The 22,905-nt window shown below is 39.6% G+C and overlaps 1 protein-coding gene across 1 annotated transcript in view; it reads right to left on the reverse strand.

The window, feature by feature from the left end:
• Positions 1-6,103: 6,103 nt before the first annotated feature.
• kif1b (kinesin family member 1B) overlaps positions 6,104-22,905 on the reverse strand; it is a 150,464-nt gene continuing 133,662 nt past the window's right edge. Inside the window, exons 39-46 of the mRNA XM_048614861.1 lie at positions 21,070-21,215; positions 19,290-19,529; positions 17,919-17,990; positions 16,224-16,348; positions 14,978-15,127; positions 14,659-14,851; positions 13,263-13,381; positions 6,104-11,767 (exon numbers count right to left, since the gene is read on the reverse strand). Of these exons, the coding sequence (XP_048470818.1) occupies positions 11,725-11,767; positions 13,263-13,381; positions 14,659-14,851; positions 14,978-15,127; positions 16,224-16,348; positions 17,919-17,990; positions 19,290-19,529; positions 21,070-21,215 (1,088 nt within the window). The 3' untranslated portion in view covers positions 6,104-11,724. The remainder of the gene's footprint in view (positions 11,768-13,262; positions 13,382-14,658; positions 14,852-14,977; positions 15,128-16,223; positions 16,349-17,918; positions 17,991-19,289; positions 19,530-21,069; positions 21,216-22,905) is intronic.

Genomic DNA, 22,905 nt, shown 5'->3' on the forward strand with positions numbered 1-22,905 from the left:
AAGATTTTATGATTAAATCAAGTAACCTCTTGCATTTCAAACCTCCAGCGGATACAATCCTAGCCTGTCCAACCTTTCCTTATCACTCCTGCCCCATTCCAAGTATTAGGCCAGAAAACCTTCTCTGAATTGCTCCCTATGTATTTACTACCTTCATTAAATAAGGTGGCAATGCACAGTATTCCAGACATGGTCTCACCAATGCTCTCCATGATCTCCGTACTTTTACATTCAGTTATCCTTGTGATAATGGCATCTTTAGCTTACCTAATTACTTGCTGTACCTTTTGTGATTAATACACTAAGACACCCAGATCTCTCTGCATCTCCAAGCTCTGTACTATCTCACCATTTTGATAATATGCTCTTTCACTGTTCCTGGCAAATCAACATTTTTACATTTTCCCACACAATACTCCATTTGTCAGATCCTTGCCCACTCACCTAACCCACATCCGTTTGTAACCTCATTGTATCGTCTTCACAAGTTACTCCCTTATCTATCTTTGTGATATTGGCAAATTTAGCAACATTGTTATGGTTCCTTCATTCAAGTCACGTATACAAATTGTAAAATGCACAAAGCCCTGTGGCACATCTTGCCAATCAGAAAATGACTAATAATGCCTATTATTTCCTCTTCATTCCAATGTGTATCCATACACCAAAGAGCTTTTATTTTCTGTAATAACTTTTGATGTGGAAGCGTATCAAATGCCTTCTGCAAATTTATAATCAGTACATCCATAATTTCTCAAAAAGCTCTAATAATTTTCTTGCAATAAATGCCAATGTGATTTGCCTTTCAATTTGCATTCTACACCTACGTATTAGTTTTCAGTGACTGTCAATATTTCCTAATTCCTTAAAGGAAAACTCTGCACTTGCATATCTTCATACTTATCCAGTGTATTCCATCAGCCTTGTTCTTGCCCATTGAGTCACATTATCTAAATCCGTTTGAAGTTTCATTGCAACATCCTTACAACACATTCCCAACTAGTTTTATGACAGTGATAAACTTGGAAACATGAACACTCCGTTTCCACATCCTATTCATACAGATTGTGAACAGCTGACACCAAGCACTGATCATTGCTGTATGCCACTGGACACATCATGTGGACCTGAATGACCTAATTATTCAAGTTCTGTTTTCTCTCTTAACTGATCCTTAATCCATGCCAAAATATTACTCTCGATTCCACGTGCTTTTGTTTTTTTAACTTCCTGATAACAGAGCAGAAACCTTTCAAAAGCCCAGCTGTACTGGCTTCCCTCTCATCAGCTCTGCTAGTGCCATAATTGAAAAACCTCACCAGGTTTGTCAAATGTGTTTTACCATTCATAAATCCATCTTCACCTAACTCAATCAAATCATTATTTACTAATTGTCCAGTTCTCTCTCTATCAGGTCTATAGTTATCCCTATTCTCTCGCTTTCTCCTTTCTTAAAATGGTGAGGTTACATTTGACACCACCCTGTCTGCAGGGTCTGTTCCAAAATCTATAGAACTTTGAAAAAATAATGAACAATGCATCCACAATTTCAACAGACACTTTTTAAAACATTCTGGGACATAGATCATTGGGTCCCAGAGATTTGTTAACTTTCAGTCCCATGGATTTCACCAGCACTACCTTTTCTAAAAAGAAAACTAATGTTTTTTTAGTTCCTCTTCTCACTAGTCTTTTGGATAGCTATTATTTCTGGGAAACTTCTTGCATCTTCCTCCCTGAAGATAGACACAAAGCAATTATTTAGATTCTCTGTGGTTTCCTGGATTGCCATTGTAAGATAAATTGCTGTCTCTGCCTGTGTGGTATCCACATTGGTCTTTGCTAATTGTTTCCTTTTTGTTTATTCATTCATGGGATGAGGGTGTCATTAGCTAGGCTGCATTTATTGCCCATCCCTAATTGCCCAGAGTCAACCACATTGCTGTGGGTCTGGAGTCACATGTAGGCCAGACCAGCTCAAGATGGCAGTTTCCTTCCCTAGAGGACATTACTGAACTAGATGGGCTTTTCCTGACAATTGACAATGGATTCATGGTCATCATTAGACTCTTACTTCCAGATATTTATTGAATTCAAATTCCACCATCTGCCATGGCGGGATTCGAACCAGAGTCCCCATAACATTATCTCGGTCTCTGGATTAACAGTCCAGCGATACCACCACTAGGCCATCGCCTTCCCCCTATTTTACATAATATAGAAACTCCATTTTCAAGTTTCTTGCTAGCTTATATTCACATTTCAATTTCACTTTCTTAATAAGTTCCTTGGTCCTCCTTTGCTAACTTTGCCAAATCCTAAGGCTTACTGTTTAACGTGACTGTATAAGTCTCTTCCTATGATATAATGCAATAATTTAACTTCCTTTGTTAATCATGGTTGGTTTACTTTCTTGGTTCAGTTTTTGTCTTAAAAGAATTAGACATTTCTTGCAAATCTCGTTAATTATTTAAATATTAGAAATTGCCTGTGTGTCATACTTTTAATATAGCTTCACAGCCAGCTTGATCCCCATGCCATCATAGTTTTCTTTAAGAACCTAGTATCGGATTGGGATTTACATCTGCTGTAGTAGCTTGCAAGGAGTCATCCGGTGACAGCGCCATCTTGCATCACCACATGGTGGAATTTTTCATCAAATTTGAAACTATGTTATGGTCACTCTTCCCTCAAGGAATTTTGCCAAGGTATTACTTAGCCATTTCTCTTTGCATAATACTAGATCTGAAGCAGCCTCTTCCCTAGTCAGTTCCTCAACACACTGATCTAGATAAATTCCTAGAATGTTTACAAGATGGTTATCTTCCACAGTATTGGTATTTATTATATTTACCCAGACTACAAGTACTTTGAAGTCACTCATAATTGCTGCATTACCCTGGTTACCTGTAGCTCTAATTCTGATTTATACCACGTTCTGCATTATCATTACTGTTTGGTAGGATTTGTCTATAGGTAATCAATGTTTGCTGCCCTTGCTTAGCTCCACCTAAACAGATTCTACAACTTGTTCATCTGATCCAAGATTCCCTCACTATTGTACCAAGCCCAACCTTTATCGTCAGCACTGCTCCTCTCCTTTTCCTACCTGTTCTCAATGATGAATATTCAATTTCCCAACCTTGGTCACTCTGCAGACACATATCTGTAATGATAAATTCTATCATCACCATTTGCTTCTGTTTGTGCCATTAATTCACGTACCTTACTATGAATGCTACCTGTGACATTTTTGTGCCTTTTAACATTTTTCCATACTTTGACTATTTGATGATGGCATTTCATTCTGTGGCCTTCATCTTTTACTAATGTTCTATCTTCCAAAACCAGCTGAGTATCTCCCTCATCTGAACCCCCACTCGGGTTGCTGTTCCTTTGACAAACAAACTTACATTCATACAAATACCTTCATTCCAATGTAATTGTTCAAATGCGCACTGTGAATGGTCATTTCACCAGTTATGTGCAAAATCACGTTTATTCAAATTGACTGATCATTGAAGTGGGGAACCCTAGTTTCACTCTGCAATACACATGGACATAGCAGCCTGGATGATGATCTCATCTCTGTCCACAAGCTCAAGGACCTTATCTGTTTTCAGTGACCGAGCTGGAACGTTGGAAGACATCGAATCTCTGTGTTTCCTTCAAGTCCAGCAGCCTTATGTGCAGTTCTGGAATCCACGTTATAGGAGTGATGTGATTGCACTGGAGAGGATGCAGAAGAGATTTACCAGGATGTTGCCTTGGCTGTGCAGTTTCAGTTATGAAGAAAGATTGGACAGGCTGGGGTTGTTTTCCTTAGAGCAGAAGAGATTGAAAGGGTACATGATTGAGATGTATAACTGAGGGGCATAGAGAAGGTAGACAAGAAGAAACGTTTGCTCTTGGTGGAAAGATCAATGACTTGGAGCCACAGATGTAAAGTAATGGGCAGAAGACTTACAGATATGAGGAAAATGTTTTCACCCAGTGGCTAGTGGGAATATGGAACTCACTGCCTGTAAGGGTGGTAGAGACAGAAACTTTCATAACTTCTAAGTATATAGATGTGAATTTGTGATGCCAAGGTACACAAGACTATGGACTAAGTACTGGAAAATGTCATTAGAAGAGTTAAGTACTTGGTTTTGATCAGTGTGTATGTGATGGGTCTTTATCTGAGCTGTAGATCTCAGAGTCCATGTACCAAAAGACCAACAGGCAAGACTGCTCTCATCTAGAATCTCCATAAAGATCACTGACACCTCTGGTCCTTGAAGTCTACCAACGAGAAAGGTAGAACAATATTTAAATAGCATTTGAATGTCTTAAGTGCTTCTAGTACAATTAGTTACTTGCAACTACAATATATTGTGCACAAATGTGACAGGTATTTCACTCATCAATATTCTACTAACAATTTTGAAATTAGTGCCCTGCAAACCTGAAAGGCCAATCTGAAGCATTAACTCTGTCTGTTTCTCTCTCCACAGGTGGTGCCAGATCTGCTATGTTTCTCCAGCAATCTGTTTTTCTTCTGGCCCAGTTAATCCATTTCTATTTAGTGATGCTGCTTGAAAGAACATTGACCATGAGGACTTCTTATTCTTTGAATAATTACTGTTTAAAATCTGCAATGTCTACCAAAATAGGTAATCCTCATCCAAATGATATCTCCGGCCACTCTATCATCTCAGTATTACAATGGACTAACTTGTGTGTTTCATTTTTAAAGTAGAGCTTAAAACACAATTATGATGAAAGGAAAAGGCATTAGTGGATCAAACTGATCCAAACAGAATTAAGCTTGTACACTATATTGAATAATTTCAAAATTGGCAAGGATATGGCACACTGTCAATTTATGAAATTCTTGAATCTAGTTACAGGTGTTGTGAATCATTCTGGAACAATATCTAGGTCCATGTGCCACTACAATTAAACTGCCATTAAACATCACCTGTGCTTGTAAAATCCATTTTTTAAGTAACATTGAGCACTTGAAGTTTGCACGTTCGCTTTGTGTCTGCGTGGGTTTCCTCCGGGTGCTCCAGTTTCCTCCTACAGTCCAGAGATGTGCAGGTTAGGTGCATTGGCCATGCTAAAATTGCCCCATAGGTTCCAGTCTAGTTGGATTAGCCATGACAAATGCAGAGCTACAAGGAAACTTTTTGGGGGTTGGGGTGGGTGTGGTGTTTGCGGTGGGTCTGGGAGAGATGCTCTGCAGAGAGTCAGTGCAGACTTGATGAACAAAATGGCCTCTTTCTGCACTGTAGGGATTCTATGATCCTATGTCATCAGGTAAACTGATGCAGCAGTGTGATAGAGGGAGTGCCCAAAACACCATCTTTCAAGTGAGGTGTTAAGTGGAAGTTCATCAGGTGTTAATAGAAAATCCCTCAGCTTGTTTTTTGGAAGAGCAGCAGTTCTCAAGAGTATCTGGAAAGCATCATCCAAATTCGCTCACGGGATGAGGGAGTTGCTGTTTGAACCAGCATTTGTTGTCCACCCATTGCTGAGAAGCTGACGGCAAGCTGCCTTCTTGAACCACTGCAGTCAATTTGGTGTAGATATACCCACAATACCATCAGGGAGGGAATTCCAGGATTTTGACCCAGAGACTCTTCAATCAATAGTTAAAACCTCTGGAAGAGGTTTTTCCTTTTTTTTTAAGCTGTTTGTGGGATTTTGGTATGTGCTTTTCCAGTCCCACACACTTCAAAAAGTAACCTGCTGGTTTTGAAGCGTACAGCGACAATTTAAGGATCATACAAACATAATGTAAATGTAACTTATTTTACCAACTGAAATGAATATTACTTGAAAATACTTACTGTCCTACTTTGTCTTACAGAACTTGGAAATATATTACCATTCCTTCACTGTTGCTGGGTCAAAATCCTGAAATTCCCTCCCTAATGGCATTGTGGGTCAACCCACTGGACATGAACAGTAGCGGTTCAAGGCAGTAGCTCACCACCACTTTTTCAGGGGTGACTAGGGATGGGCAATAAATGCTGGCCCGGCCAGCGACGACCACATCCCACAAACGCGTTAAAAAAGTCCTATAGGGAGTAGCAATAAAAAGACGACATGTTTCTTTTGCTTCTGCACTGGTTGTACCTTTATTGTTACCTCATTCACTAAACAGTTCAGTGGTGCAGGTTACCATACACAGTTAGTTATCTGCATTACACATCTATGCTATACAGCGAATGGATTATAATTAGTACAAATAAATGAAATATTTACATTAAGTCTTTATACCTTAAGCTTGGTTCAACACATATTTACAAAATAAAAATTATGAATGTGTAGCCACCCTGACAAAATATAATAAATAATGTACAGTGTTGATGCACTCCTCTGAAGGGCCTGGCGTTGATAGGAAGCACTATAAATGATTCCCAACTAAAACAATCTTTAAACTACAATGGATTGTGGTTGACCAGCCACAGACAAAATTAAAATTAGAAAAACACAGGTAAGTTCCTGATTACCAGCACATTCAGTAAATCTATGAACAGCAGCTATGGTATCTTTCCCTTCCATGGCACTCATTGTTTGAGGGAGACGGTATAACTCAATTTATGTACAAGGTCTTCATACAATCAAACTTACAAAATAATTCAATCCCAGCATAAAATTATGTAACATGGTGTAGATTTGACCATTAGTTTTACCATTTTCAAATTCTCATGCAAAATGCTCCAAGAACAATCAGAGTACAATACTAATTTGCAGCCTTGATAATTCTGAGAAACAAAATCCAATTGTTCAAATGTCGCAACTTTACTGTGAACTCTTTACCTTCTTTAAAGAGGTGTACAGTCTCTCTCAAATAAAAGTGGCCCTATGTTTTATATCTCAATGTGCAGTATTGGCGTAAGGGCTCTTAAGCAAAGAAAAAAACCTACACAATGACCCACAGCAATTTTCAATGTTTTCCTAAAAATTACTTCTTAAAAAGGTGTGCAACTTACTGCAAACAATTTGTACAAAATAAATAGTGCATTTATCATGCACCAGCTAAAAAGCTAGAAATGAGAGGGGGCTATCGGCAGAATCTTTGCTTTGATGTACGTTGAACAAGTGAACAGATTACTGGCCTTTGTGGAAACTGGGCTCACTGTGTCAGAGTTAGGAAAATGGCAATAATGAAATGCATGTGCTTGCATTTACCAGACTTCAACACATCAGTAATAAAGCACTCTCACAATGCCTGTTCTGTGTTAGACTTAGTCAGGTGAACGGATATTCACACATCCACCTCGATTTCCTTTCACGTATGAAAGGCCAAGTATTTTTGTTAAATATGCTCTATCACTTTGTGGAGGTGCTGGTGTTGGACTTGGGTGGACAAGGTCAGAAATCACACGACACCAGGTTATTTGAAATCTCAAACTTTCGGAGCCTCAGTCAGGACTGGGGCTCCAAAAGCTTGTGTTTTCAAATAAACCTGTTGGACTATAACCTGGTGTCGTGTGATTTCTGATCATGCTCTGTCACAACAGTGTCCTTCATTTGACAAATCTGATTTACTGATGGGTTGATAAATTTGGCGACCCAGGTAAGTTAATGAGCAAAAAAAAAAGTTTATAAAAATTTGAACATAATTTCTAATTGTAGAGACATCCAACTCACGAGGCAGAATTAATTACGTTTTTGTGTGGTTTTATACGTTAAGATTTGTTTCAGCCTCCTGAAAAGGCTTTAAGATTTTAGAAAATGATCGATTTTACTTCTTCTATATTTTCAGACTTAAATAGTTACTTTAAAAATGAATCAATTCAGTCATCGGATTATAATTTATATTTTAAATGAAACTATTATTCAATTAGTCCTTATCCTAAACAGTTCACGATGTTCGGAAGAAGAGATTTGCCTAATATTAGTTTGGGATTTAAAGGTATACAGTGCTTACATTGAGAAGTAGCTGGAAACATTATGTTAAAAGTGCAAGATGTGTGAACTTGGTATCCAATGTGGAAAGTAAAGACATTGAGCTTACTTCCACAGCATCCTTCATTCATAACTTCATCTAAGGATATGGGACTATTCAGACTATCCGGTAGCCAGTTTAAATACACTGTAATGATTTCAAAATATCTGGTGGATAAAATGACTAGTCTTATTTTTCAGACATTGAAACATTAGCTGACTAATATAAACCATATTCAATCCAATCAAACAAATACTTTTCATATTATCCATGCTCTAGAGGTTGCCTGGCCTCTGGCATGATGCATCCCATCATGTGCTCTGCAAGTTGGCTGACTTCAGGCACATAGTGGTTCCACCAAGTATACTTTTTTAACCTGACTTATTGCAATACAACATACATTCACTTTCGTTGCTAAAGACTGTACCTTCAAACTTCATTACAATTGCCAGTAATAAATAATGGTAGGTTCTTCAGATGTTGGAAGTCACATACTGACTCAGGAAAAACTACCAGCTTTTAATTTAGCTTCAGCTTTCATACTTCAGAAATTTAATAACAAAACTGATCCAAAGCTTGAATATAGTTTAATTCCATTCACATGATAAAATATAACCAAATTAGGTTTTAGCAAAAATACTATACTATATAGTCCATTAACAATAAATAATCTGTAGTGTGATTGCCTACATTATGCATACCATATGCTTGTAACCTAAAACACTGGACTCTTAATGCTACGAACTTATACATTTAATCAGTCTTGGGTACTTCCACTATCACGTCAGTGCAGGCCATGATCTGTAGGTTTGCTAGCCCCAGTCAAACCTCCATTCTTTAAAATGTCTTTCTCTTAAGCTAACATTTTTAAAAATACACGGAAGAATAAAATATATTAATCATCAACAGTTTTATCCAGAAGAATCTATGTATTTGATCAGTGTGGTTTGTTATTTGATTTCCTAGGTTTGTGGTTATATCCAATTCCATTCAATTCTATATTACGAAAGCATGAGATGAAATACAAGTTTATAGACTCAAATTAGAAAAACCTCATGTACAAATGGCATGCATTTACTTTAAAATCTGCAGCACGTTTCAATGTTCCTTTCAAAAGCACTTGGATCCTTTTGTACAAATTTAATTTTGAAACAAAAATCTGGTGAGGACAGAACAAATGATGTTATGAATTTAGGAAATAGGATGTTTACAAAAGATAGAAACTCTGATTTCTGCTGTTTAATTTGTTTGACTTCAGTTGTTCAAAGCAAAGATTAGATTTTTCCCCTCTCATTTCAGAGCACAATTCCTTCGGCAATAAAACAAAATTGTAAACAGTACACTAATCAAATATTACCAGAGAAATTCTTACTTTTGATGTGCCAAGGCAGCTTACATTCTGGTAACTCCTGTTGTAAACAATTCAAGCAATATGTTTCTCTATCCCATTATATTATTAATATCCCATGTATCACCACTTCACACATAAGCACTGATTAGCACATAAAGTAGCTTAAAGTTTCCTGGTAACCATTCAGTGGACAAACTGCAAGAATATCCAGTAGATAACCTCCATTAGGATCCCTTTTGATCAAGCTCTACTTCTGCAGATCATGGTCAACAGTTATTGATAAGAAAAAAGTGCATATATACTGTAAAAATAAATCTGTAGCAATGCTAAGTTGCCTGTGCTGGTTGGCTAAATGTGATATAATTACTACTGCATGTGACCATGCAAGGTCTATGTGCATTGTACGATTATACTCCATTTTTGTTCAGTATTAGTGGAAAAGTGTTTTCATGACACACATTAGAATGCAGCTACAATGCATTAGAAGTACATGTTTCCTCTGCAGCAACATGTAAACAACTAGAAGGGAAAAGCCCTATAATGAACAATGGTCTTTGGAGATGCCCAGGGAAGCCTATATTATCCTGTTGGGCCAGATGGAACAGATCAAGGATAACACTATTGACTGTTTTTCCTATAATCCAAGTCTGGCAAAATGCTAAGTGATTGCCAATCATATCCTAAACATGTTAACTTTTTTCTAATAAATAGTTTGCATGTCATCATGTTCTACGGTGTTTTCCCTCCACAGAATCTAATCATCCTACAGTTATACAAATTTGTGTAATTTATTTTGGCTATCGGTTGACATCTTCAACTCAAAACTACTGAGAAATACTGACATGCAATTGTCTGTAAACAGGGCTGCAGTCAGCCTGTGTTATATACCTTGTTTGGTGGAAGGGACAAAGCATTTGGCAAAGGATGTTTTAGCAGTCACCCTTTTAGGGATGCATTGGTGACAGTCAAGATACAAAATGGATTGCAAAAACTGAAAATCATTCAGAGGAATAACAAGGAATGAAATCCTAGTCCCTTGTGCCAAATTTACACTTGGCTAATAGTCGAGACTGAAATATGCTACAGATGATCTCATGATGAGATGTTGAGGGGATTGCCTCAACATCTGTACCTTAAATGCTGCAGTAAATTCACTGGTACAGTCACAAGTGTGAATACTGGTCCACAACTTTAACAGAGTCTTATTAATCTTTTGCTACTTTCTAAATTGCACCTTGTTTTGAGATTGCAACTTTAGCTGCAGATTATCTGGTGGTTAGAGGCCAGCAATTAAAAAGTGTCAGCAAGTGCCTGATCACAGCATAAAAGGATTAGTCGGCAAATTTATTTCTAATGCAAGTGGTCATATTCAAGAATACAGCATGGTGCAGGATTTGTAGAGTACTTTGAGCTCTCCATCTGCACAGCAGTGACGTAGAATTACTTGACCTTGAGTCAGTTTTCTAGGATACTGATGCTGATTAATGATGATTATACTGCAAGAAAGTATTTAGGTATCTTGCTCTGTCGCTTGCAAGTGAGTAACATGTGCATTGTTGGAAGTCTGGAAAGCAATTTGCAAACGTCTGCTATTATCTGCTTTTCACCAAGGTGAGGAGGAACAACCTCGGGCAGATGTAGCCTTCTGGATATGCATGCACGTAGAAGATAGACAGATATAGGAAAAGAGACGGCCCAACCATTGCAGTGTGTGTTTACAATAGCAGCAAAGTCAGGCTATTGTCTTCTTGCTACTAATTAATCTACTACTGTGAGCGGGTCAGCTTTCAAGATCAACTAGTTTTCCTACTATGTAGTAGGACTGCACTTCCTCAGAGTGGGGCTTCACCCTAATGTCACCAATCCACACTTAACAATCTAGCAAAGTCTGCAACTGCTGCAATCAACAAAAACGTTCAGTCTAAAATGGCCTGGCAGCTGTGACGTTCTAGAATGCTGGAGATCACCACACGTGATATTCCAGAACATAATGTATTCCTGAAGGTACCTAGCCTGTCACCTATTGGAGGAAGAGCCTGAACTTCTCTTTTCCACCTTATCTTGCAGCTACTGGGCCCAAGGGCCAGTTGCAATTACCCCATGGTTTGCAAATTAAAGGATACAGTTTGACTGGAAACACAGACAAGGACATCCTACAGACACAAGAAGAAAGCAGGAATGGAAAAAAGTGTTGAGAATCGTGCACACACAACTATTTTACAACATGCTTCTACGAGATCTGGAATGGATGTAAAGAAACAGCAGTATTTTGGTAACTAGGAAAAGAAAAGGTGCTTAGAGAGAGTGTTAAGCCATGTGTACGTGAGAAACCGTCAAGAATCACAAAAGGTTAAGAGCAACTCTTCTATGGTGGTAAGGCAAGTCAGAATTGTTACTTCATTTCTTGCCTTCGGTGAAAGATATTCTTTTACATCATTTGTTGCCTTGAACGTCTCCTAGCAAGTTTTGACCTAAAGAAAGCAAAAACAAAATTTGAAAAGAGGGCATGAATTTGTGAAAACATCAATCTATATCATTATAAAAATACTACGTAGTTATAAACCACCCACAGTGTACCACAGGAGCAGTAAACAAATATCAGAACAAGCCAAATATGTTTTAAATAATAAACTATGCACAAAAAATGAAGCATGATATCATTATGAATGACTTTTTTTTATTCTTTCATGGAATAGGAGTATCACTGACAAGTTCAACACTTGTTTCCCATCCCTAGTTGCCCTTGAACTGAGTAACTCACTCAGTCAGTCAGAGTCAACCACACTGCTGAGAGTCTGGACTCACATGTATGCCAAATAGGGTAAGGACATCAGATTTCCTTCCCTAAAAGGCCATTAGTGAACCAGATGGTTGTTTACACCAATCAGTAACAGCTTCACAATCACCATCACAGAGATCAGCTTTATACTTCCAGATTTATTTATTGATTTTAAGTTCCACCAGCACTAGCTTGGGTCTCTGGATGCCTAGCCGAGCAACATTTCCACCAGCTCCTCAAATAAAGATTCATCAATAAGGAGTACAAAATTCAGCATTGCTGAAAAAAAAAGAGACTTTCATCTTGCACTCTTCAGGTCAGTGACAAGAATGCCAAATTTCAAAGAGTGCTGGGAGCAGAGTGCTGATTATTTGGCAAGTGAACACTGACTGGTCAAAATGTCACCACGGCAAACGCACCAGGAATCTAACCTGGAGGCTTTTGTTTAATTCAAAACAGGCCCAAAGCCTGCATAGATCCTTGATCCTGCAGAGAACAGGCCCCTGCTAATGGGTATGTGCATTTCTGATCAAACAGATGGCTTTAAAGGAGAAAGGAAGAGGTTTGGAGAGATTTAGGGAGGGAGTTCCAAAGCAGTGTCTGGAAATCTGAGAGCATGCAATTATCCAAAAAAAGTAAAAGTAAATGACATGGCTGAAAGAAATAATTGAAAAGTACTGTATTGGAATTTTTAATCTCTCTTTAATCACAAAGTAGATCAAACCAGGTTTGTATTTTTGGTGACATTTACAAGAATGCTTTTCCTGTGGCAATGTGACATTATCAACTTCAGCATCATGGCTCTCATGTCACACGCAGTGTAGAATGGAGAGAGAATTCAGAACTCATGTTATAATACTTTGGCAAAATTATTTTATTTAACCTATTTTTCCAATCAACCTGTCCAACGTGGTTATTACACACCTCTGGAGTAGGTGGGACCTGAACTCAGACTTCCCAGTCCAGGGGTAGGGACACTACCACTGCACCATAAGATTACCAAGCAGCAGCAAAACAGCTGGTTATTAATTTGACTTGATTATACTACCTCCCAAGTATCATTTACCAATTAAATTGAAAATGTGTTCACTTGATTTGCTTTTAATGATGGGATAGAGAAACCAGGATATTTAGGGTAAGAATAAGAACGAGGGCAAGTTTTACTGAAATATAAATAAATTGTTTACCTGATTGAACCAGCCAACAGTGGATTGAAAGCATACAACCAATCATACATATCTTTGTCGTTGTTTGCTTGCAGAAGTATTCCGCGATGTTTTGTGCACACTGCAAATGTGTTTGATGTCTGCACAACACAAAAACAAAAGGTTATTTACTGGGGATGTCGAAGCCAAAGTTTGTAGCTCTTTTAACTTTTAACCATGGCAGAAGATTGTTACGACCCAACCCACCATGTAATAGTTAATACTGCATTTTCTGTCAATTTTGACCATTTCTATTTCACTGCAGAAGGTACTTAACTTTTACCAAGGTATAATCCCACAGGCAAGGGCTGCATTCAGCTATGGGCCACCTTCAGCTATGGGCCTTGATGGTGTAGCAGAGGATTTGATTCTGGCAGCATAACAAGCTGACCCTGCTCTGATCCGACATCCATCCAAATGCACTTCCCAGCATGTGTCATTGGGTAGCAATCTGAATTTGGCGTTCCTAGACCACAGACTGTTGGTACTATAGCCAAGATCAACTAGCTCGGAACACGGATCATTCCCTATCTGTATGCCCTTGTTACATTTTTACACCTGTCTTTACAAACTGCAGCTTGGTGGAAGTGTTCAAGTTGTTTTACTTGAAACATCTTGCATAGCTGTAGAATCTAAACACTAATTATTGTTGTGAAGTGAGATTATGGAAGAAGAAGAAATGGCACATGAGGAGCACTAGATTACCAGAGTACGTGAGAAGGGCGTCCCAGAAATCTAGCAGCCAGCATTCTCTTAGAATTAATTATGAACTCACGGTGAAGGTTTATGGGATTGATTCCTGGGATGGTAGGACTGATGTATCGTGAGAGACTGGATTGGTCGGGACTATATTCACTGGAGTTTAGAAGAATGAGGGGTGATCTCAGGAACCTACAAAATTCTAACAAGACCAGACAGGGTAAATGCAGGAAGAATGTTCCTGTTGACTGGGGAGTCCTGAACCAGGGGTCACAGTTTAAGGATACAGGGCAGGCCATTTAGGACTGAGATGAGGAGAAACTTCTTCACCCAGAGAGTGGGGAGCCTGCAGAATTCTCCGCCACTGAAAGTGGTTCAGGCCAAAATATTAAATATTCTTAAGGAGGGAGATATAATTCTTGGGGCTAAAAGGATCAAAGGGTACGGGGAGAAAGGGGAAACAGGGGACTGAGTTGGACGATCAGCCGTGATTGTATTGAATGGTGGAGAAGGCTCGAAGATCCTAATCCTGCACTATTCTCTACGTTTCTGTATTCAATCCTGGGTGTGGTTCATGGATCTTAGTGATTTGGGCTGCCTGATAACGGATTAGAAACATTATGCTGTAACAAATGCCTTGTTCTTTGCTGGTGAAAACATATGTAAGCAATATAACAACCTTTAGCATAGCCTGCTGATCCTCACTGTATTCCACCTGGGCTGTGGACAGATTCAGAATGCCTCTTTCCATGGGGTCCTTATCACTGTTGTAGATAAACACGTATGGACGGCGAATTGCAACGTAATGCTTCACCCAAGAATTAGACTGCGGTTCCATGAAATGCAGATACCCTTTCTTCGACACCACAGGACTTCAGCATATGAAAAGAATCATACACAAAAAGGTCATATGCAACTGGTGTAACATTTACAGAGTGCTTGTAACTTGGAAATAGGTTGGAGCAAATAAATTGGAGAATCTAGCCAGAACCTCTTACCCAGTCCTGATCTCCTCAATGTTAGGAAGCAGGTTTAAAAATTCATTCTTCCCCGCTCTGGCAAGGTACGATGTTTCAACTCGAGAAACCATGGGGAAGCCGTCAAACTCCACGCATGGACTAGAGGATCTTGAGTTGGCCTCTGGAGTCCTGAAATACGAACACAGTCTCCGGTTACATAGAAGCAAGAAATAAAAATAGAAAATGGAGGATTTCAGCAGATCATGCAACATTCTGTGGAGAGAGAAACATGTGTTTGACAGGACTCTTCCTCAGAACTCCATGGAAGCAAGGCCTGAAATACTCAATTAAAGATGCCCCCATGGCATTGTGGAGATTAACTGTTCCATGCTGTGGGGAAACAGAGTTTGAAATAGCCATACAAGAATGGAAGTTCTTCACAAGTGGTGAATCAACAAAACCAGCATTGACCAGGATCAGAATCATTGGTGCTTCATTACCTCTCAGGTCTTCACTATTGAAGATTTCATTAAGAAGTTAGAATAGATTACAAAAAGTAATTTAGGGATCCAAGTTGTGTTGAAGAGAAATGGTCCAATTAGGTTTGACATCTTTGTGTTACATGGCCCTGGAACACTGACATCTCCAACAAGGCGATGAGGCCTAATTCATGAATGTTTAGGAATGGCAGACAGCTCACCCAAAGATGGGCTTTGCATCTAGGCAGAAAGGAGTCAAAAAGACAGAGGTTGAGTGACCGAGGGTAGAAAAGGCAATTCTGTAACTTATTAGAAACAACAGGGTATAATGAATGGGCTGAGCTTTTGAATTGTAATGTGACCAAGGTGCTCCCTTCTTTGAATGTAGGCCAAACCTCCAAAGTAGCAAACTGCATTTACGGTGATACCGGAAGCTGTTTACAGAGAGAGAGGAGAAAAGGGGAAACCCACTAGGAACTTGGGAAGTTGGTTTCAGTTCTTTCACTAATGGCTCCAAGGATTCTCAAACTAACTTCTATACTGTCAACCCAATTCTGTGCAATGAAAGGGACAGTTTAAAATTGCTTATAATATGATGTGACACAGCAGCCATATGTAAAGGTGAGGGAGGCAGTCTTTTAAGTTTGAGATTAATGCGTACTGCTGCAGGGTTTTCTTTTCTGTGCTCTCTTCTCCCTCTCTTTGCAGTATCATTCAAACAGTTCAACAAGGTGGAAACTATTCTATTTTTCACTCCGCATCTTTCAAAGTTGATTAGCACAAAAAATCCTCAACTGCAGACTTACTTCTGATCCACTGAGTTACACCGGGAGTCTGAAAGTGATGGGCAGGTGGAAGAAGGAGTGAGCGTGGTGCTGCTAAAACTGGACACAGAAGCATCACGGCCAATCGGAGAGTTCACATCTGAAAGCTGAAACATGGAGTATTTAGAAATCCACGTCTGACTTTACCAAAACAAGAACAAACTCATTTTAACTTACCTTGAAACAATTTAAGATGTCAAAGTAGTATTTTGTGTGGTATAATCACAGTGCACAGCTATTTCAGAGGAATTACAATTTCAAGAGTTGATGGCTTATTTTAAAATGATCTCAAAGTATTAGGATTGGTTTGCTGAACGACAAATATACAATTGTCAAAACAACAGCTGCTTTCTCCTAAATTGCCAAAGAATACTCTTTGAAAATAACATCACATCTGCAAAACGATATTTCCTAACAGATATACCAAGAAGCCTGACACCGAATCCATCTGTAGAAAGGACTTTTGAATGCATTTTCCAGTGGGTTACAATACAACACAAGCAAGGCTTTTTCCCAATGAGATCGTTTATTTAAGAGCACAATATATCAATTTTAGGTGCTCAATATTAAGAGATCCTATCCAGGTCTGATGGTTAATGTTTGGGCAGTTTTTGGAAGGAAACAAATTGTATATTACTTTAGATAACAATAATATAAAAAGAATCTTTATGGATTTGATACAAGTCCATCAGAATACTGTAGCACAAAGCAGAAATATTGAAACTTGTATTCCTCCCCAAAAGGTAAAGTCACCCTAGTTTTACCAGACCATTGGGGTCCGCTGTCATTACAGAGACACAAATGGTTTAACCTGAGGGTCACGACACCTCAAGCAAGAGGAGAAATTAAGAACAGCCCTTCATGGTAACCTTAGCCAGGGTGGGAACCGAGCCCACGCTGTGGATCACTCTGCATTGCAAACAGCCATCCAGGCCCTTAACACAACCCCCTCTGTACTACAGATCTGTTCAGCAAGATTTCTGTCTGATATCAGACTGTGGTAGCTGTTTTACCTTTTTCTTTAATCTTACCTGTTAAGTTATTCCTATTTCTTTCACCTTTATGAAATACACTTTTGGCAATTACAGCATAGTTTTTCTTTCAAAAACTGGCCAAGTCTTTTGCAATTAGTCAGGGTGCCCTTCAAACGGGCAAGCTTTTGCACGAGAACCTTGCATTAATGCTTGCAAACCTACACAGTGTACTATAACCTCCTGTGATTACTTAGAATCATAGAATCACTACAGTGTGGAAGCAGGCCATTTGGCCCATCGAGTCCACACCAATCCTCCGAAGAGCATCCCACCCAGACCCAACCCCACTACCCTATCTGGTAACCCTGCATTTCCAATGGCTAACCCACCTAGCCTTCACAGTCCTGCACATTATGAGCCAGTGAGCATGGCCAATCCACTCTAACCTGGACATCTTTGGACTGCGGGAGAAAACCCACACAGACACAGGGAGAACGTGCAAACTCCACACAGACAGTCGCCAGAGGGTGGAATCAAACCTTGGTCCCAGGTGCTGTGAAGTGGCAGTGCTAACCACTGAGCCACCATGCTGCCCCGTTTCAGATGTACATAACTTGTGGTCTACTAAAAATCAACATAAACTGGTCTGTAGCATCTTCAGGGTGTCTTAAAACGGTTCTTTGTGAAGAACGTTTGTATTTACCTTGCCGTCACTGATGCTGCTGCAGACAGGGTTGAATTCTTTATTAAAGGTATGCATTAGAAGTCGTAAGCACTGAAACAAAAAGATTATTGCACATTAAAGACATGATGACCAGGCAAGAAATAGATCAGAGAGGCCAATAAACACGAAGCAGGTTTCACAAAAATGCTAACGTACGTGAAATATTTGATTTAGATTACTAATTTAGCTTCTCCAAATTTGCACTGAGAATAAAGCAGCAGCTATAGAGATTACTTCAGTTGTAATGGTATTCACTTTCAGAAAAACTTTATCCTGGAGACCAGCTAGGTTGAATAAATCCACAATTGTTGTTTCTAGGGAACGAAACTGGGAGAATTGGCAAACAAGCTCAAGAAGAGATGAAAAGAACATTGTGATTTAAAACAAAGGAACTGGGCACAGAATTTGAAGAGGAAAGTTTTGCAGGGCTACGAGAAATGGAATGGTTGAATTAATGGGACAGCTTGTCTTTCAAAGGGCTAGCACTAGTATTATGGACCATAAGGTTTCCTTACGTTAGATTCAATGATTCACAGAAAGCAGGTCGAGATAGTGCCCTGTTGATTGATGTTTCAGGCACCCATTTGGCAGTTTCGTCACCTCATTATTTGGACCATAGATCCAGAAGACATTCAACAAACTGTCTGAATATATTGGCCTTGCTAATTGTTCCATTTTGACACATAAACTTGGTTTACTGCAAAGAAAAGTGCTGAGTGTTTCATTTAAAACAAAAAAAAAGTGCTTTACTGTTTTCTTTCCAATTCATACAGCAGCAAAATCATTCGCTCTCAGGACTGCACCAAAAGTCACTGTAACTGGGCAGCACAGGATATACCAGAATAACCAGGTTGATTGCCTTTCCAATTTCCTGGGTTGGCTAGGATGCGTTTGGCCACTGTCCTCTGCTTTTCTACAAACAGTAAGGCAGACTGATGAACATGCTGTGTGGGGAGCCAAGACTGTATCTACACAAAAAGAATTTAGGAATTTTTTGGGAGGTGCCCAAGGGAATTAATAAAATGCTGGCAGTTAATTCACAAACTATCACTTCTGAGCAGAAAGAAATTGTCACTCATGGTCCAAATAAATGCAGCGGCTGTTCAATTATTACAATTCAATACAACTTTCTTGAAGAGAAGCAGGCAAACAAGATTTCTTCTAAAGGTAACTGCCACTAAAAGAAAGTTCCAAGTTTGTCCTCTGGATCAAGCACCCAAACTTATACTGAAGTTCTAAACCAAAGCATCAATCTTTTGTGACTTTGTATAATGAACAAGCATTCTTTAGCCACAGCACATAGACCCCACAATGAGCAACTCCTGTCAGCTGTGCCCCACTCTGCAATACCTTGCTGGCCAGCTCCTTCTCTCGATCGACAAGGCTCTGAATGTCTGCAGAGTCGTACCCACTGCTCTCACTGGGCGTGACAGCGCTCTCGAACGTTGTGGTTGATATCTGCGAGGAAATGCTGGTCGAGGTGCTGAGCGTGCCACTGCTCATACTCGGGGAGATGGAGTCGCAGAGAGACTTTGAAGTCGCCTCGCTGAGTTTCTCACGCAGTAACAGGAGATGGCGTGTCCGCTCAACCTTCGAAAGAACACAACAGGTTACGCAGCTGGACGCAAACAAAAACATTTTCAAAGGAAACACCTGTGCTCATTTGTCACAAGGAAATCTATCCAGGGTGACAGGGAAAACACAAAGGTTTGGGACAGGCTGAGCTGTGCTTGAAGATGACCAAAACAGTCACAGCAGGCTGAATGGCCTCGTTCTTCGCTGTAACATTCTGGTGAATCATGGCATTTGCCACGGCTGATTTTACAGTTCAATATATGTAGGAAGTAGAAAAAATAAATGTCAAATGGTGAACAATCCACACCAGACTAGGTAAAAACAGATGTAAAAAGCCACCGATACATATGGCAAACCTTTTATTAACCAGCACCTATGGGACTAGGAGTGAGCAAATATTCAGTTGATTAAGAGTTCCACATAATTAATGTAAAAACACTCACTAAGTAATAGAAAGACAATGCAGGGGATGTACACATCAATATTATACTTTATTTACAGCATGAATTACTTAAATAATAACTTAAATGAAACTTAGCAGCAGAGACCCTTCTCACTCATATTCTTGAACACTCTGACATCACAGCGATCACAATAATACAGTAAACATCTAGTATTTCAGGTGCATAATTTTTGCCAATTTAATCAAAGTTTGCTGTACTTTGAGGTGCCAGCTATGACCAAGAGCTGGCCTTGTGCAAGAACCCAATGGGCCAAATAGCCTCCTTCAGTGCCAGGAATGACATATCCCAACCAAAGATATTTTCCCAATTTCCACCTGTTCACAGATGTTGTGACACATCTCTGGAGCAGGTAGGACATGAACCCAGACCTCTTGGCTCAGAGGTAGGAACACCATCACTCAATCAAAGGAGCCCTAAAAAACCTCCTAGCCGAATGCTCCAAGCAAAAATATATTGGAGCTGTGCTGGTGTTAAATGGCATCAATGAGTCAATAATTTACAATGAAAGGACTTGAGAACTGCTGGTTCATTTCAAGTATTGCATATCAGACAAACAAGAGACAAATACATAGATACAGGGAATGAAGAAGATGGCTTTTGGCTTCACTGTTTACGCTGCAGGTAAGGAGGAATGAAAGTACTGTCTTTATTTGTTTAGAAAAAATTCCTGGTGGGGTCTACCGCTCAATTACATCTGCTTTTGATATTTTCAAGGAGTGTTAAATAAATATTTAGTATGTAGTAGTTGAATATCTAAAATGTGTGAAACACTACCTGAATCAACGAGCAAACAGGACTTGTATAATTATCTTCACCCTGAATTCTAATACACACTCAAAATAATTACTTGAAAGTAATAAATTTATCATGTACCGATTTCCAAAGTAGGGCTCAAGTTGAGGGAACAAATGTCTCCTTTTTGGTCACTGCTCTGAACCAAAAGAACTTCCAAATGTAAACTGCTTTACTCAAGGTCACCCAGAAACCTGTTCTGACAGAAGGTCCTGAAACAGTAGCCAGGGTTTCCTTCCCACTGATGCTGCTTGACCTGCTGAGATTTTCCCGTATTCACAGTATTCCCTGCCATTTACCTCATGCAAGAGGTCCAGTTTCTCCAGCTCCCACTGGTGTTCCAGGATGAGGCTGTCCCCACGGGGTCTCCAACCTGCCAGATTCTCCTCTCCTCGAACGTAGGCAACAGAGGTGTCCAAAATTTTTCTTCTCCTCCTTTGCATTCCTGGAGAACAGGGGAGAAATTATTACCCCACCTGTGTTAAAAACTCTTCACGTTACACAAGCATGACCACAATTCTAGTAAATTTATTTTCACCTGCTCAGACAACCGAGGGACACAAATTGAAACAGAGTTCTGACAGAGCTTCCTGATGATATTTTTCCAATCTATCAGGGTGTATGGCGGGTCAGTGGTTAACACTGCTACCTCACAGTGCCAGGAACTAGGGTTCGATTCCAGCCTCGAGCGACAGTTTCCTCTGGATGCTCTGGTTTCCTCCCACAGTCCAAAGGTGTGCAGGTTAGGTGGATTGGACATGCTAAATTGGCCACAACCTGGAGGGATGTGCAGGCTAGGTGGATCAGCCATGGGGAATGGAGGTTTACAGGATAGAGTTGGGGGGTAGTGGTGGGCAAATGGCCTGCTTCCACACGGTAGGGATACTTGTGGGTAATTGACTCTGCCTACATTTTCATGAGGAAAAGTACACCATATTTGCAGAACAGAAACAGTACTAATGCATAACAGCACACAAAATAGGAGCAGAAATAGGCAATTTTGCCCCTCAAGCCTGTTCCACCTACCAATAAGATCATAGCTGATCAGTTTGTTTTGAATTGCACATTCTCATTTATCCCCAGTAACCCCAATCCCCCGCCAGCAAGTCCTCTGTCTAACGTGAATCAATCCAGCTCGGACTTTAAAGTATTCAATAACCACTACATCCACCAGCTACTGACACAGTGTTCATGTTCCACATAAGCTTCCTCCTACCTGATTTATAACAAATCACCCTGTCAACAGCTATTTCTTTCTCCCTCACATTTTTATCCAGGATCCCCCCCAAATAAATCCATGGCAAGGAACGCATTTAGTGCAATAGGCAACACCGATATCTCTATATCATGCCAATGCCTAAGTTGGTTATTTTGGGCATTCTCATCATAATGTGTAGCCATTCTCCAAATGGCAGGCTGCTGGAATGTACACTGATGGCAGAACAAATTGGTGCCATGATCAAACTGAAGTATACCCAAGGTCGTGCACAAGTCACTGAAATAATGTTGAAAAGTTAGCCAAAGCTTTAAAAAATACAAATGAATTATATGCAAAAACACAAAAAAAATCATTTTAAAAAGTTTTTAAAAATTCAATACACTAAATGGAAACCAATAAATACCAATTGAAGCAACAAAAAACACCAACCATAGAAATAGTGAGAAAAATAACAAAAGTTTTGATTCAGAAATGTTGGTACCTGGAAGTTTTGACATGAAAAGGTTTGAGGCAGATTACATAAAAATAATTTTAATTCTTTTTATTCGCTCATGGGGTGTTGGCATCTCTGGCTGATTAACGTTTATTGCCTGCCCCTAGCTGCCCTTGAACTGAGTGGCTTGGTAGGTCATTTCAGAGGGCAGAGAGAGTCAACCACATTGCTGTTGGACTGGAGTCATATGTAGGCCAGACCAGGTGAGGATGGCAGATTTCCTTCCCTGAAGCACATTAGTGGGGCAGATGGGCTTTTCCGACAACCTGCAATGGTTTCATGGTCATCAGTAGATTATTAATTTCAGATTTTTAAAATAAATTGAATTCAAATTGTACTATCTGCCATGATGAAATTCAGCACATTAGCAGAGTTTCTAGAATAATAATCCAGTGATAATACCACAAGGCATCGCCTCCCCAT

The sequence above is a fragment of the Rhincodon typus genome, chromosome 31 (assembly GCF_021869965.1).
Source record: "Rhincodon typus isolate 14 chromosome 31, sRhiTyp1.1, whole genome shotgun sequence".
Lineage (NCBI taxonomy): Eukaryota > Metazoa > Chordata > Chondrichthyes > Orectolobiformes > Rhincodontidae > Rhincodon > Rhincodon typus.